General features: G+C 35.1%; 3 protein-coding genes across 3 annotated transcripts in view; all 3 read left to right on the forward strand.

Annotated features, from left to right (window-relative positions):
* LOC118200804 (neuronal membrane glycoprotein M6-a-like) overlaps positions 1-16,875 on the forward strand; it is a 109,916-nt gene that overhangs the window by 27,541 nt on the left and 65,500 nt on the right. The gene's annotated exons all lie outside the window — the stretch shown is intronic.
* Positions 1,616-3,655, forward strand: LOC118200803 (disintegrin and metalloproteinase domain-containing protein 10 homolog). The gene has a single exon (XM_035372766.2). The coding sequence runs from the start codon at positions 1,647-1,649 to the stop codon at positions 3,624-3,626; it is 1,980 nt and encodes a 659-aa protein (XP_035228657.1). The 5' UTR covers positions 1,616-1,646; the 3' UTR covers positions 3,627-3,655.
* Positions 13,243-15,353, forward strand: LOC146996285 (disintegrin and metalloproteinase domain-containing protein 10 homolog). Its single transcript, XM_085821331.1, has one exon. It carries the CDS (start codon positions 13,243-13,245, stop codon positions 15,274-15,276), a length of 2,034 nt encoding a protein of 677 aa, XP_085677457.1. The 3' UTR covers positions 15,277-15,353.

Below are 16,875 nucleotides of genomic sequence, written 5' to 3' on the forward strand. Positions count from 1 at the left end.
TTGTGAAACCTCTAAAACTGTAAAATCGGTGGAACCCATAAACGTGTAATTTTCTTAAAATCCCCAAAAGTATAATTTTTTGGGTCTTCTAGAGGTATAAATTTTTCTGAAACCCCTTTTCTTATCATAAAAAAGAAGCGCTTAGTTATACTGAGATTCGATTACAATCGAAATTTAAGAAAGTTTCACAAAACAGCTCCAGTTTTTATCATTACTTAAATTTAGTTTCTTGAAGCCAAATGGATAATTATTTAGGATTTTAAAGAGTGGGATTGTTTCCTAAAAATATTTTGTTAGACTTTCTTACCAATTATTGAATAATAGCACAATATATTTTCGTAGGTTAAGGCTAGTTTCGCACTTCTATAAAACAACTAAGCTTTAAGTATGAGTTTTTTCTTTTGAGAACTACCTCTAACATTAAATTTTAAACACATGTAAAATTGCCTGAATCTGATAGTTTAAGCTTAAAAAATAAAATAACAACAAAAGAATATTTTTTGTTAATGTAAAACGCAAAACTTTGCAATATTTTGCCGCAGAAATAAAAACCGTGTTTAAAAAATCCACAGATCTAAGTATTGAACCTGAATGATCGCCATAGGATTATCCCCGCTTGTAATACTACTTTCCAGGAAACTATTACGTCAGGAAAATGACGTATTCATTTTTATGCTGTATTTTAACAACCCTGATTATTTTTATAGCTAATTTTGTTCTCAATGTATAATTTCTTTGTTGGCTTGACTTTCTATAAGTTCACTGAAACATTTATATATATAGGAAAGAAATACTGCACTTTTTGTGGGAAACGCTCTTCATAATATTTCCATCTTATTCAGAATCCGAGGCTTTTTTTTTTTTTTTTTTTATTTATTTATTTTAATTTTTTTTTTTTTTTTTTTTTTTTTTTAAAGCCTACGCCATTTGCTTATTTTTCGACAAATTTGTGATGTCTGAGTTGATTCCCGTTCTCACGTTCGAAACAGGAAACATAAAAAAAAAGTGCGCATTAATCTCGACGGGATTCGAACTCCGGGCTTCCTGAATGGTAGCCGAACGTGCTTCCAGTTACACAAGGAAGGCACACGGTAAGTTACTTTTACTACCTTACGTTTCTTCTCCACTTAAAAGGCGACTGGGAAAGACGGGCCGCAACCACCAAATCAGAATCCTTATGCAAGGAAGAGGAATTTATTAATTAGCGTAACATAGGCACGCTACAGTATAAACGTTTTTTTCTTTTCATTTTATTGCTTGGAATCAAAGTTTCTTTGTAATATCTAATCAAATGTACTCGTAATTGATAGCTTTTATATAACTTGGTCCCTATTACATCACTGGAGTTGAACCAAAAGTAAATGGTTAGAAAAAAATCATAATTTGTAACTGTAAGCTTCAACACCAAATATTTTAAAGCAAGCTGTTTTGTTAATTTTTGAATTTTTCATTGAATTTTATAATTTATGGCAACGCCTAGACTTGACTATATGAAATATATTTCCGTTTTTTGTTCTGGCAACTGTTTAGTTTAGTGTTTAAATGTATATTTAGCGTTCAAGGATTTAAAAGAATAATTTCATTAATATGAATAAACTATGTATTCATGTGTGACTCTACTCGTAGCAGTAATACTGAGTTGTGATATGGTAATAAATGAAAAAATATTTACTGAGCATAAAAATTTCTACGAAGTTGTTGATTGTCATGTTTTAGTTCCTAAAATTAAACGTAGCCTCGATGATTGGAAAGATAAAGAGAAAAGGTTTCACCAAATTGCTGATGCTGAAGTTCAATTCGTATCTTTTAACAAAAGCTTCCATTTACTTCTTTATGAAGATCTTTTATTCAGAAACTTGACTATTAGTTTTTTCCTCTCAAATAACTCGTCAGAATCTGTAAGTGTTAAATCCAGATTTTATGAAGGAAAAATGAAAAGCGGTGAATTGCCATCGTATGTTTCCGGATTTTTACATAAAGGTATTTTCTCTGGAATCGTCGGAGAGGGAAATGTTGCGTATTTTATCGAGCCAGCTTATCTCTTTTTTAATGATACCTATTCTCGCCAAATTGTTGTCTACAGAAATGAGGAGGATTTGCAAACTGAAACAAAGAATATCTGTTCTATTAAGTTAGGTAAAAAATTATCTCGAAATAAATTTACTTCATATTTGCCCAAGGGAATTAATAAAACTGCAAATCCAAATGCTGAATATGCGTGCTCAGTTGAAATGGTTGCTGACCATACTTTATATAAATACTATAGCGAAGACATAGATTTTACTAGTGCATTTCTTTACCTGCACGCAAAATATGCTGACTTCATCTTCAGGAGAACAGATTTTGACGACGATGGAAAACCAGATGGAATAAGGATAATAGTCGAAAATATTTTTATTTATAAAACTGCCAATGATCCAAATTATCCAATGGTGAACAGTCCAAACCTACTGTCATTCTTGAAGTTGTTTTCGTATAGGTATCAAAACTATTGCCTATCTATCTGTATGTGCTATCGAAGCTATCCATCTTCTGATATCGGTCAAGCTTTCAAAGCAAGTCATGGACTAGGAACTGCTCCAGGTGGGATTTGCCAGAAACCTCTTAAAGTTCATTCTTTAACTGGAACTGTTAATCAGGCATTGAATATAGCTGTTGTAACGATTCGAAACTCAAATGGAGATACGTTACCTATGCAAATTTCTTTATTAGCTGTTGCTCATGAAATAGGGCATGGTTTTGGCAGTGGTCATGATCCAGCGCATAGTTTGGAATGCTCTCCAGGGAGTGAAAAGGGATTTTACTTAATGCATCCCAAAACTGTGGCCGGTAGGAAACCTCTAAGTCAATACTTTTCACCGTGTAGTCGTAAAGATATAAATAAGACTATATCGACACGTGGAGAATGCTTGAAAGTACTCCCATCAGTTTGTGGAAATGCTGTTCGTGAGGGTGACGAAGAATGTGACTGTGGCTGGGAAAAGTCTTGCGCGCTTATTGATCATTGCTGCACACCTTCTGATGCGAAACTTCCCGAGAAACCTTGCACGTTCCGTTCAAGTAAAGGTGCTTCTTGCAGTAATAAAGAGAACAACTGTTGTACACGTGACTGTAAACCAAATGAAGATAGAAGTATGATTTGTTTTGAAAACGACATTTCGTGTTTAATAAGTCATTGTGAAGGTAATAGTGGTACTTGTCCACTGCCCATGAAGGCACCAGATAAATACCCTTGCCAAGGAACTTCAAGGACATGTATGGGAGGAGTTTGTAACAGTACTGTTTGTTTAGATAATAATCTTATAGATTGTTCCTGTACTAACACAAAATTATATGAATGCCATATATGTTGCATAAAGAACAACAGCTGTGTCCCAGCTTTTTTACTTGGATTTAAAGCAGTTACTGGCAAGATGTTTCTGGCAAAAGAGGGAACATCATGTAGATTTGGTAAATATCAGTGCGATGGATCAGGAAATTGCATTGATCCTATAAATCGGAAGTACGTCTATGGAGAAAGCAGTGATCATACATATGTATGGTTGAGTTTAGGTATTCTATTAGCTGTTCTTTCGATGCTTCCTCTTATTTTTTATTATTTTATAAAGAAAAATAAACCAGCGTAAATATAAACTTCACGTTATTTTTATTAATATTCTCAAACTATCAACAATCAATTATATAATTATAATTTATTAGAAATAAATTCTTTTGTTTCTGTAGCAATGTACTTGAATTTTTATTTAAAACTCATATATGTTAATATCTCTGGAAGCTGACATTATATCATTCACCAATACCCGCATAGAATTCATAAATTTCCAAATAATTAATAAAAAAAGCTTAAAAACTTTATATGTGCAGATGAGAAAATTGCATTGGAAATCAAAATTAATGTATGTAGTAGTCTTTAAAGCACACAAAACAAGAGAAAAACGTTAAATTTTCGGGATAGAGTAAACACTGTTAAAAAACTAATAAAAAAAAACTAACATCCGGTACCGCATGTCAATACAGAAACTTTTAGTTATTAATACCAACCATATAAAAAGCAGGAATTCTGTTAAATCACATAAAGCAACTAAAATAGTTGGGATTTCTCTATCCAATAATACAGCATTTTAGTCGAGTTAATTAATTAGTAAATTTAAATAAAATTTTTAACATTAAATATCATGCCGTATAGAGAAAAAAGTGCTAGTGTTATTTTTGAGTCAAATCTTTGGCACAGTATGAGCGGAGACATTGTAAGTATTCGTCATATACAAGGATTACTTTTCATTCCTACAGATATTTTAGTTCCTAGTATCTCGTATTTCAAGTCAATTATTACAAAATGCAGTTACGACCTAATTAAATATAATATCTTTCATGTGGAAATTTTCTATAAGAATCTATATCTAGTGGAAAGACATGCTTGCCTTAGCATAATATATTATTATTGTAGTCATATAAATATTTATTCTACACTTTTGTGTGTAATTATGGCACCATTGTTTATGGCACCGTTGTATTGGAGAAAATATTAAAAATGGAGGTCGCAGCTATATCTCAGTAAGCTCTTCCCTTCCTTCCCCCCCAAAATGTATTTTCGTTGATATGTTGTGTACTATATTCGTGGCAGCACCACTGCAATGCGATTGTTGCGTATTCATTAAAGAAGTGCAATGAAAGACACAACCTTAAAGTTACAATTAATTGCAGTCCACTGAGGATGTATTTAAACTAATATTAAAATGAAACGACGAAAGAGGTTTTACAGGCTCAGTGGGTATATTTAATATGGCACATATTATGCAACGTGCTTTTTTTTATGCCTGTACAGTGAAATTGCTTGAGCTATGCCTGTATAAAAGACGTCTTAACCATGCACACACATTATAACATCATGCTATAAAAAAGAAAAATAATGTTAAAGCCATACGAGCTATACTGGTACAGGTTAAAACAAGGCCTGCACTTTTGTATCCAAGTAAGCATATTAAATATCGTCTTGCCTTTGTAACTGCTTAGCTTCTTCCCCAGTTGGAATTCTGAGGGAGAAAGCCCCGGGGTTCAGTTCCGAGGATGTTCCACACCTCCTCCTCTACCATGAACTTCTCGAAAGGATTTCGCCTTGCCGAGTATTTTGGGTGTCCCTTTACCGCTCATGCACTATATGCTTACGACATACATGCTGATTCGAACCTGCGCTCTTCGACATGCTGTCTGAGACACTATTCCGTTTGGGCAGCATACAAGCCAATAAAGAAGGCAAACTGGGATAATTCTACATTTTACATTAGATACATTTATTATGCCCATCTACATAGCAGACGTGTTGTAAATTCAGGAGGTAGGAGTCTATGATTAAATAAAATAGTCAACTTCAAAAATCTGATAACTGAATATGCCATTATATGGAGCATATGTGCATTCGTTTCTCTTTATTAAATTATTGTTCTTTGTAGCGAGTACGTAAACTATTTCCATTTTAAGATTATGATGACTATTTCTGTTTCTGATGAAATAGAAAGCATCTCAAGTATGCTCCTGAGAACTTTGTTTTAATATTTTTGCAACAGTTTGATGTTATAATATAGAGAAGAAGCCATACAAAATAGACATGGTTGAACAAAAGCCGAATAATCTCTTTGTGCAAATTTGTATGAATGAATCTCTTTGGTTCTGAAGAAAAAGGTCCTATGAGTGGTCACTCTGAAAATCGATAGCGTTATTTTATTATTATTATTTTTTAATTCAAAATGTAAGCTAGTTCGTAGTTGTTTTTACCTAATTTTATTTTTTATATTTTCGTATTTGCCTTCCAGTTATGCCTTACAGTTTGTCAATGTGTGTATGATTGACAATACATCACATTACCGAACGCTATCCAACCACTGTCTGCTTTCGAGCTGCTTTTAAGTTCAGTGCTTATTCATTCAAATGATGCGGTGACTCTTTCCTTCGAACAGACAAGAATTTGAATTTTTTCACTGCAAATGCATTCACGTAACTCCCAAAAATCGCAAAGTTTATGTAAAGTATGATAATACTCCATGCTGTTGATAAATGGTGCGAAGTTAAATCAGATTAATTGAATATGGACTCTCGACTTAAGGGAAGGGATGCCTTCTTCGAAAATTTTCTAAGGGAAATTGGTTCATATTCACGTTGCGTATGGAGAAAACTACGAAAACCATGCCCGTTCTAGAATCGAATCCGGTTCGAACTCCCAGCATTCAGCAATCTTAATTAGTTGGCCATTAAAGGAATTCATTGGTAGGCCATTAAATGATGTAATGGGATTCCATGCGCTTGAGGAGGGTCACATAAATATATTCCAAAATGTATAATATACACTGCGGTTGACAGCAGTGTTTAAAATCTTCTTTATTTTGTTCGGAATCGAATAGGGAGTAATGTAGTTATCTTTAGAACAAAAGTAAGTTGAAACCTGAATCATTTCTTCTCAGTACGGCTGAATCTCTGAAGCTGCAATAGTATGACAGGAGACAGAATGCATGCAAGTGTGCAATAGATGTATCTTACATGTATACATGTGCTATGTTATATACATGTGCTTATCAAATACAGATCAGGAATGCTTCACATCACGAACAAATTAGCTGAACAAAAAACGCCTCAGATGATGAACTGTGTCTCGGGTTACAAACACTCAGGTTAGCAACAAATGATTTTCAAAAGGTATTCTAACCTAACCTTTGCAACTCAGGGACTTCTTGAAATATCATTTTTATATTTTCTATTGCTTAACTCTCATTAACAAAGCATGGCAGCAAGTGACTTTGCAGGAGAGGTTTCAAACTAGAGACCCCCGAAGCAATTTTACTAGGCCCTCGAATGCATTTCAGTTATGCATTTGTTGTAAATACGGCGTTTATAGTTTTAAAGCGTTTAAAGACATAGAGACTGAGTTTACGCGCGAGACTACTATTGAATGAAAAAAATATAGAAGACTCAGGCCTTTTCACTAATATGCTTGTATGCTTGGATACGTGATTGGGGTAAGGTGAAGAATTTCTCACGTCGGTACAATCAACTTAATTTGGCCTGCCAACAGTTAGCAGTGCTTTAGTGTTCTTCCTGTTTTTTCTGTAGTATGTAGAAATTTCCTTTAGAAATTTCCTTAGAATTTCCTCCACGAAGGCATCCCTCCCCTTAGGCAGAGAGCCTTCGAGTTCTTTGCCATAATCAAATAAACCAAACCAAACTGTGTGTCTATTCTTCAGCTTAGAGAATTTAAGAATGAATGCATAGCGGGCGTTACTAAAGAATCATATAAACTACCTCCACAAGGATGAACTGCAACTGTCTCAACCAATAACAAAAGGCGATTGTGAAGGAATTGCCTTCAGAGGATGGTTTGGTTTGGTTTATGTGATCATGGCAAAAGCTTGAGGGCTATCTGCCTAAGAGGAATTATGACTTCGGGGTGGAGGACTTTCTACGCTGGTGGGCCTTTGTTTTCTGAGGAAGGAGACGGAAACAAAGATGATCCTAATTCATCGACTCGCGAGATTTTTACCAGAGGAGGCCAAGATGCAAAATGTTCAGTTATAATACCACCATGATAAAACAGTAGCCGGCTAAAGCATTTTCACTGACAATGTTATGTATTTCTTCAGAAACATTTTTAAACACAGGCAAAGTTTTAGTGAAACGAAAATCCAGTGAGTCTTAAGTAGAGTCATTTACTGTCCTTCGTACAGGTGCGCTAAAATTAAATTCAATTTTCGCCTGTTTTATCTGTTTGATATCTTTTTTGTTATAGAATTAATGATTTCCATTTTTTTTTTTTTTGTGTGTGTGTGTGTGTGTCATGAACTTGTACACAAAGTACAGTTGTAAAGTTCAAAAACGTTATTACCTATAATCCAAGACCGAATTAATCATTTTACATTAATTCTTATAGGGAAAATAGTTTCGGTTTACGAACGTTTCGGATGATGAACAGCCTTCAGGAGCAAATTAAATTCATAAACCGAGGTTTCATTGCATTATGTGATGTACAGTTTTTCTCCAGATCATAAAAATAGTGTTCCTGGTAAGTTTTTTGTGAACCGAAACGGCGTAAAGCAAGGAAACAATGACTGTTAATATCCTTAGGAAATATTTATAAGTGTACTCAAGCCAGAAATAGAATATGAATATTCTAGATAGCACACAAAACTTAAAGTATCCCCAATGTGTAGCAAACGCAAAAGTGATACGTTAAATACGTACTTCACAACTCCGTTTATTGAGAATTTTAGTTATATTTTGAAGGATAAGGCTGTTGTCGAACGCTGAATAACAGCATTTTGAGAAGTGACTTGATTTTGGGAAGTGTTTGACGGAGCACAGGAAAGATGAATTTAAGTTCTTATTGGCAATATTCAGTAAGTCGCCTGGCAATATAATGTGACATAATGATCCGAGAATTTGTAAAATCTTGATTAGAAATTTTTGTCGCCTAAATAATAAAATGAAGGAAAAAAAAATTAAGCCAAAATTCTTTACTTTTTAGACAATATTTAGCAAAATATATGAGAAGCATAACTATCAACTAAACTTTCTTTGGAGTGCTATATTTTTGGAAATGAGGTAAAACTTCCAGAAGAATAATATAATGAATCCTATTGTGGTGACTATTACCTTAAAACGACCGTCTCTGATAGTGAACAATGCTTATGAGAACATTGATAGACATCGGTATAAAACAATGATTCTCTAAAACAACCATCTAAACAGAAAACCAAAATCATCTGGAAACTATGAGGCATTTTCTCCCTCCTTACCGCATGTCTTTGTGGTGTAAATGGAGGCACGCTCGGCGCATATTTAGGAGATCCGAAGTTCGAATCCCGACGAGGGCAGTGCGGATTCCTTCAGTTTCCTGACCTGAAAAATTCTCAATGGCTGTAAAAGTAGCTCCCGAACTAAAAGGTTGCGGGTAATAATTCGTCACTATCAGAATTTGTTGAATGGCTCCCCTAAGCTGCAGTCGTCCTTTAAAAGGCAGAGTATATAAGGTACTTTCTTTCTTCTTTTTCCATGCCTATGACTCTGTACATTTTTTTCTTTTTTTTCGCACTTTAGTCATGCAACTCGTTCTTTCCAGAAGATTATATAGATTTGGAGTGGCAAGCGTCTGCATATAAAATGGACTTAATCGAAATCGCAGCGTAATATCGAGAAAAGTGGGCAGAGCTTGGAAATTGAATTAACTAGTTTGACGAATGGCTGATTATAAATCTTGCCTGTGTTGAAAATTCCCACTGGAATAGCTAGCTAAATGGTAAGCTGTAACTGATACTTAAATATTGTCCAGTAGGAAGCTATGGCTTAAATTGATTTGTGAATCCATTGAGCTTAAATTTTATTCTATGAGTTAACTGTAATATTTTTTAGGTTAAGATCTCAAGCAGAAGCCCATTGCAAGTAAGCTGATTTTTCAGGATTTCTATTTCGAAGGAACTGCATTCCACTCCCTTCACAAAAATGCGTGACAAGACTTTTTTTAATAGCTGTTAGGACTCACGCATAGTTGTAAGGTGATTTTTGTAATTCACAGGAACTTGTAAGTTTGTAACTGACCTGATACTTGAATTTCAGTCCTACAGCACTACTAGACAGGTTAATGAGCTATCGTTACGTCTGAAAATAGTATGATAGAGACTTGTGAAAGTTTAAACGACTTTTTTTTTATTTATTTTTTTATCTGAACTTTTTAACCGGAAAGGCACGATTTGTGCTACAAATAAACAACTACTTCTGGTGATGTAAGATACTTAAAATTAAACGTTGATAAAAATAGATAAGGGTATACTTAGTCTAATACTGGAACTTCCAGTCCTATAACCCTAATGGCCATGTAGAGAGTTAGCGTTATGTCTGAGATAAATAACCATTTTATTTAAACTGAACTACACTCATGTCCATAAATTAAGGATAATGCGGAGTCACGCGGAAATCGAACTCTAAAATAAATATATCACCTGTAAAATTACTACACACATCTTCAAGAATCATATGCAAATTTGAGGAAGTAACCAGATGACACCGATGGTACGTTACAATGACGAGAGTGTAAGAGAGTGATATATAAGGAATACAGGCAAAGAAGTAAAATTGTTCGCAGGCGCTTTGTAAGCATTTCAGTGCAATAACCGAATAGTTATGACACAAAGGACGCATTTGGATGATTTTTTTCGTGGTAGAATTATCGGCCGTCTGGAATGTGGGCGTACCCAACTGGAAGTATCAGACGAACTTGGAATTGCCCAGAGGGTCATTTCCAGGCTTTGGCAACGATTCCAAGATGATGGTAATGTGAGTAGACGTTACAGCACAGGTCGCCCCAGAGTTACAACGCCGAATGAGAACCGGTATTTGGCAGTTACTGCTAAAAGAAACAGGCGGAGCACAGCCTCAGACCTGTCTCGTCAGCTCTCTTCAGCAACTGGTACGACAATTTTAAGGCAGACTGTGTACAGACGCTTAGGGCAGATTGGTCTATATGCTCGTAGACCTGTCAGATGCGTTCCACTTATTGCAACTCACTGTCGCCTGCGGTTAGCCTGGAGTAGAGAGCATGCATTGTGGACACCGCAACAGTGGGCTTGTTTGATGTTTTCCGACGAGTCCAGGTTTAGCTTGCAGTCTGATTCTCGCCGGACTTTCACATGGAGAGATCCAGGTACCCGTTACCACCAAGAAAACATCATTGAACGACACCGTTACGGTGGTGCAGGAGTGCTTGTTTGGGGTGGAATTATTCTGGGTTGCAGAACTGACCTGCATGTTCAAATTGGAACCATGACAAGCCAAATCTATCGGGACGTCATTCTGGAACAACATGTAAGTTTGTTTCGGGGCGCCACGGGCGCACAATTTTTGTTTATGGATGACAACGCCCGTCCTCACCGTGCAAACATCGTAAGCGAAAGCCTTCAATAGGAGGATATCACCCGTATGGACTGGCCAGCATTCTCACCGGACTTGAATCTAGTAGAGCTGTAAGGATCTTAAGTTTTACTAACGTTTATTTTATTTTAAATCTTTACTATCACTTCTTATTTTCTATTTCCGGCCAGAATTATAAGCGTGAAGGTTTTTATGCAAAGTTTGTCTGGCGAACGCCAAGTACTTAAGTTGTGGCTTTTTGCCAAGCGAAAGAGAGGAAGCAGTGAGTCAACGCAGGCCGCTTACCTTAGAAGTTACGCAGTTGCTGTTCGCCTTCCAGGCCAGAGGTTTTAATCCTCTTGATAAATTAAACGTATTGTAGTGTTCACAGTCTCTGTGCTACATACGCTTCCTGTTATTATAAGGCCAATCTTCCACGTGTATTATTCTAAAGTTAAATTAGAGTTTAGTTTTATTTTTATACTTTTTTTACGTTAGACCCCGAGTGGAGGGTCAGTGTATTCCGAAGTACGGAAGTTATTGTATATAGAGAAAAATAAAGGGTTTTGTATACCCTTCGTCTGTATCCTGTCTACTTACCACAATTAGTGAACATAGCTTTAGTAAGCTCTCTGTTCCGAGTCAGGTCCTTGTATGTTCCCGAAGAAGGTTAGAAGGAACATTGAACCTGATAGAGCACGTGTGAGACATGCTTGGCCGACGAGTTGCAGCCTGTCCACCTCCTCCTACATGTCTACCGGAACTTCGGAGAGCATTGCTTTTTGAGTGGTGTAATATCCCCCAAGATCAGATCGATAATTTGATACTCAGCATGCTTAGGCGTTGTATGGACTGTATTGCATCGTCTGGGAGACATACAATGTATTAACAGGTGTACCAACCATGTAATATTGGTTTTTTTTAAATAGGTTTCTTTTTGTAATTTGCTCCAGGGAAAAAAAATCGCTAATTTTTTTAATAATATCAAACATATAGCATCTTTTTTTGCTCTTTACCTTTTGTTTAATAAATAAGCTTTACAAATAAGTCAAATCTGTTTTGCTTCTAACTCTTCCTTTGCCTGATTTTGCATTATCCTTTATTTATAGACATGAGTGTATTAACAAAATAGGCCACTATTTGTGCTACATATAACCACAGCTTGTAGTAAGTGCGATTTAAATAAGGGCAGGCAAATTAAATTAAACTAGTCTAAGACTACACAGTTAAATATTAAATTATATGTTTGCTCAATAATTTAACAGCGACTAAGTTTAAAGTATCGCCGGCGAGAGAACGGAAAGCTGAGATGGTTACAACTGGCTACATCTGTCAGAATCTAATCACTCTACGCTGTTGTCAGGAAGTCTCTCTCAAGATCCGAAAATCTCAACTTAAATACATAACAAACTAATTTGCATTCTGGTGAGAAATACGGAAAGAAGTTAAAGTAAAAATCCAAATCATAATAACTGGTTAGTTTAATATGAGAGCCTTACGAGTCTAAGGATACATACGCAATAAATTAATCTATAAGCTGGCTCAACGAACTTTACCGGCGGATACGTATAAAGCAATCGATTGCGAAAGAATGCAGAAACAGAGATGGTATCTTTTAGACAGAGCAGGAAAAAATCTAACAGAGCTACGCGTTTGCCAGAAACTCTCTAAATCTAAAATACAAAACCTTCAGCTTATATAAAAAAAATGTACTTAATATTACGAATTAACTACGTTCCAATACTGAAGCCTGTTTTCTAGAACACAAATTCTGTAAAATTCTGCGAATAAAATCTCCGTTTTGGAAAAAATTATTTTGGCAATAATCTGCATTGAAATGCTCATCACTTAATTTCTTAACATCAGAAACCTTTTTCTAAACTGATACCTTATTTTTTGATAACTACAAGTTCAAACATTTCGCTCTTCGATTTGTGTATGGCCTGTGCTTATGATTTTAATTTTTAATATCTCTGTCAATTTTTGTCGTACAGGAGTCATATTTTTTGTATTTTACTTTTCATGACGCGATTAAAATTTTCCTAAATATCAGTATATAGCTCGGAGAAACATGCAAAAAGTTTGATTTGAAATGTTTTCAATTCTTTTTAAATTTAAATTTGCCAAAACAAGAATAGTTTTTAAACCATTGCGAGGATATATTGTTGTCGGAAATTAGAAGAACTTCATTTGACCTTACTAGATCTAGTGTACTATCATGATTTGTTTTTCTCTGATCATCATTCTGAAGTTTCACTTTTATAAACTGGCAGCAATTTTATTCATCTAATCAATATTTTTAAATAATAGGTGACTGCAGTAAATACGACAGCAGGTAATTTTATACATACATTTATGTACGCAACTTTTCTACTGCGGTTATTGTATATATTGTTTGCAATTATTCCTTTGGATAGAGTTGATAGTTTACCTGAATTTTTAGACACCTATGATGTAGTGGAATGCAAAATAACTGTGTTTGGTAATAAGAAAAGTTTATCTGTACAGGAAGATAAGAATGAATTACCAGAAAATAAAGCAGATGCTGAAGTTAAATTTAAATCATATAATAAGAATTTTCATTTACTTTTATATGAAGATAAGGGTTTTAAAGCCATCTCAACGGTGCTATATTCTTTGAAAAGTCTTGTCAAGTTAAATGCACTTGCTACTTTTTATGAAGGTGCGCTTGAACACAAGCCTTTTACATCATCAGTAATTGGTTATTTGCATAATGAAAGTTTTTCTGGTATAATAAAGGATAATTATTCAACTTATTTCATCGAACCAGCGGTTTTGTATTTTTCTAATATGAGCGATTTTAGAAAAATCATTGTGTATCGGAGCCATGATATACATCGTTTATCATGGAATATATCGCAAGTATCCTCGACCTTTCCTGCATGGAACTTAATGTATAAAACTCCTAATATTACGACAAAGTCTACTATAATTCACAAAGGCTTAGAATTACCGAGGAATACTGACGTATTTTGTGAAATGGAAATAGTCGCTGATCATACCTTGTATAACTTTTTTAATAAAGATGTTGATAGAATGTCAGCCTACTTGTATTTACATGGAAAATTCTCTGACGATATTTTTAGGAAAACAGATTTTAATATGGATGGAAAACCTGATGGAATAAGAATTTCAGTTACAAGGATTTCCTATTACGAAACTCTTCAAGATTCTAACTATCCTATGGCCAACTCTCCTGACATATCAGACTATCTTGACAAATTTGTGTATAGAAAACAAGATTCAGAATTTTGTCTTTCTATGAGTCTGACCTATCGTGCCTATGAAGGTTTAGTAATCGGAGAAGCATTCAAACCTGATACAAGATTTTCTTTTGGACTCGGTGGAATTTGTCAAACCCCTATTTTCGATATTGATGGTTCTACTCTTCTCTACTTTAACACTGGAGTAATAAATTTGCGTCTACGAAACAGTACCCTTCTTCCATTAGGAATTACCACATTAGCATTAACTCATGAAATAGGTCACTGCTTCGGAAGTGAACACGATCCTTTAGTAGATTCTGCTTGTTCTTCTGATTACGAAGTTGGCAGCTATTTGATGTATCCAGTTTCGACGCACAATTCTATACGTGGGAAACAATTTTCACCTTGTAGCCGAAGAGATATATGGAAACTACTTTTGAGAAAAGGCGAGTGCTTGCGAGAGAAAGAAGCTGTTTGTGGAAATGCTATTCGGGAACTCAACGAGGAATGCGACTGTGGATCTAAAGTATCTTGTGAAGTTATTGACCCTTGCTGCATTCCGTCTGACACTGAGTCTAATGAAACAAGGTGCAGAATCGCCAAAAAAAAAGGATTCACATGTAGTCCAAAAGAGAGCATTTGCTGCACAGATAAATGCACAGTTGAACCAAATAAAGAAATTAAGTGTTTTAGTGACGAATTCCTTTGTCTGGAAAGTTTCTGCGATGGTAAGAGCTCAGAATGCCCTCCTCCTAAAAGAAGCCAAACAATCAGAACTTGCAAACTAATGGCAACACCATGTGAAGGTGATGCTTGCAATTACTCTGTATGCCTGAATAACGGATTTTCTCTTTGTTCTTGCAAAAATGATCTGACAAAAGAATGCTTAATATGCTGCATGAAGAATAACACTTGTGTTCCTGCCTCAGAATTAGGTAGTTATTCTTCTTATGGATATCCATATGTTCATAAGCCTGGGGTGCATTGTCATTCTGGAAAATTTCGTTGCGACGGCATGGGAAACTGTGTTGAAGGAAAACATTTGTCACACAGACCGGCTTTCTCACTACAATATGCAATTGTCATAGTTGTTACAGTTTGTGTATCTCTGCTTTTGATACTTGCGATCTATTTTTCATATGTAAAAAAAGCATCGCATTAATGCTTTACCAAATAGCAGAGCTGCATAAGCGCTGAAAACAGCTAGCGAATCATTTTATGTACTGCTGTTAGGTTGGAAAAAATAAAAATGTTTTGTCATGCCACTTTGGAATTAAAAGTATATTTATTTTAACAAAGCCATCTTTAGCTTGTCTGTTCCTTCGAGCAGATTCAGGTTTATTGACTAGAAAGGTGGAAATTTAGACATGAATTCACAGCTGGCGACTTTCAGGAAAAAAATTTGATTCGTTTATAGACCGTGATAAAATTAACATCAATATATTAGCTCACATTTGTTTTCGGGCTGTGCAGCCAAGATAAAAAAAGTATTTTAAAACAAAGTATCCACATACGAGGATTCTTGAAATCACATACTAGGATTCTCGTTTAGTTTAGCACAAATGTAATATGATGATCAATACATAAGGATATATCTTTAAGTCATTTAATTAATATATTTGACATAATTTGGATTAACAGATACACGTTTTCAAGGTAAACTCCAATTTTAGAGGGTGTTTACACATTTTTATAACGATTTCGGGACTGTCTAATTAATGTTTAAAACGCAAAGAGTATTTTTTTTAATGTTCAGTCTGATAGCTTTTTTTGTAAGCTAAAATGCTGTATCGTGATTTCCGTGATAGAAAAGCTTTTCGTAAAACTTCCTGGGGTACTGGTTTCCATTTCTCTTCCACTTCTTCCCAAAGTCCATCAATTGTGGTGCGTTCACACTTAGAAAGAGTTTTAGACCAAAGACACATTAATCCATAGGTGAAATGTTAAGAGACGTCGCAGGAGTACATTGAAAAGGTATCTATATGCAATATCTGTGTCAGTCTTCATTTTTTCAAGGATTTTAATTTTCCATTTTAAGAGAATCCTGTGACAATAATAAACCTCTTACTTAAAGTTTCTTTTTCACTGATGGAACCAGGATTGTGCGTTTTTTTCCCGTCGTTTTCAATAAAAAATAGATCATACCCCCTTTTTTGTTTTTCTTTTTTGTTCCAATCATTTAAGCAAATACAACGTAAGGTTCCTTTTTATATTAATTGCGCCCTGCAAAGACGCAATAGCGTTCCATGCAGTCAAGCCTCTCGATGCCAACGAAGGCCTCTGATGCCGTGGAAGACGTAGTGAGTTTTGAACAGTAGCGTCTAGCCCTAGCATGGTTTATGCTTCACCCATGCGCAATGACAAGCTTCGTTGGCGCTATTGGCTGTCGTCCGTTATGCAGAATTGGCGATGTATCATGAGATTGGTAACTAAATGTTGTCATTCCACTAAATTTTGTCACGATGCAGAAGTTAAGCCTGAATAAGAAGCTTGAAGCGTTGAAGAAGTTAAGCTGTTACTGATTTCTTATATTTAGCGTGATTAGTATGGAAGGTAATTTTGTATGTTTGGAATGTTCGAGGACCTGTTTTGGATTACCACTAAGGTACGATATTATAATCAAGAAAAGAAAGGACCAAAGTATGTTATTTTGCTGAATGCCTGTTAAAAGATGAACTTTTACTATAACTGTAAATATGAAATAAAAAACAAATTTGTAAAAGGAGGTTAAATTAATTAATTATGCTAAGCTCTCAAGAAT

This window comes from Stegodyphus dumicola, chromosome 7 (genome assembly GCF_044657685.1).
Source record: "Stegodyphus dumicola isolate Sdum_Otavi_A_Nest chromosome 7, ASM4465768v1".
In the NCBI taxonomy this organism is placed as follows: Eukaryota; Metazoa; Arthropoda; class Arachnida; order Araneae; family Eresidae; genus Stegodyphus; species Stegodyphus dumicola.

What these genes read in the sequence shown, in the direction of transcription:
- LOC118200803 (XM_035372766.2), top strand. Translation starts at nt 1,647, where the DNA reads ATGGTAATAAATGAAAAAATATTTACTGAGCATAAAAATTTCTACGAA.
- LOC146996285 (XM_085821331.1), top strand. Translation starts at nt 13,243, where the DNA reads ATGTACGCAACTTTTCTACTGCGGTTATTGTATATATTGTTTGCAATT.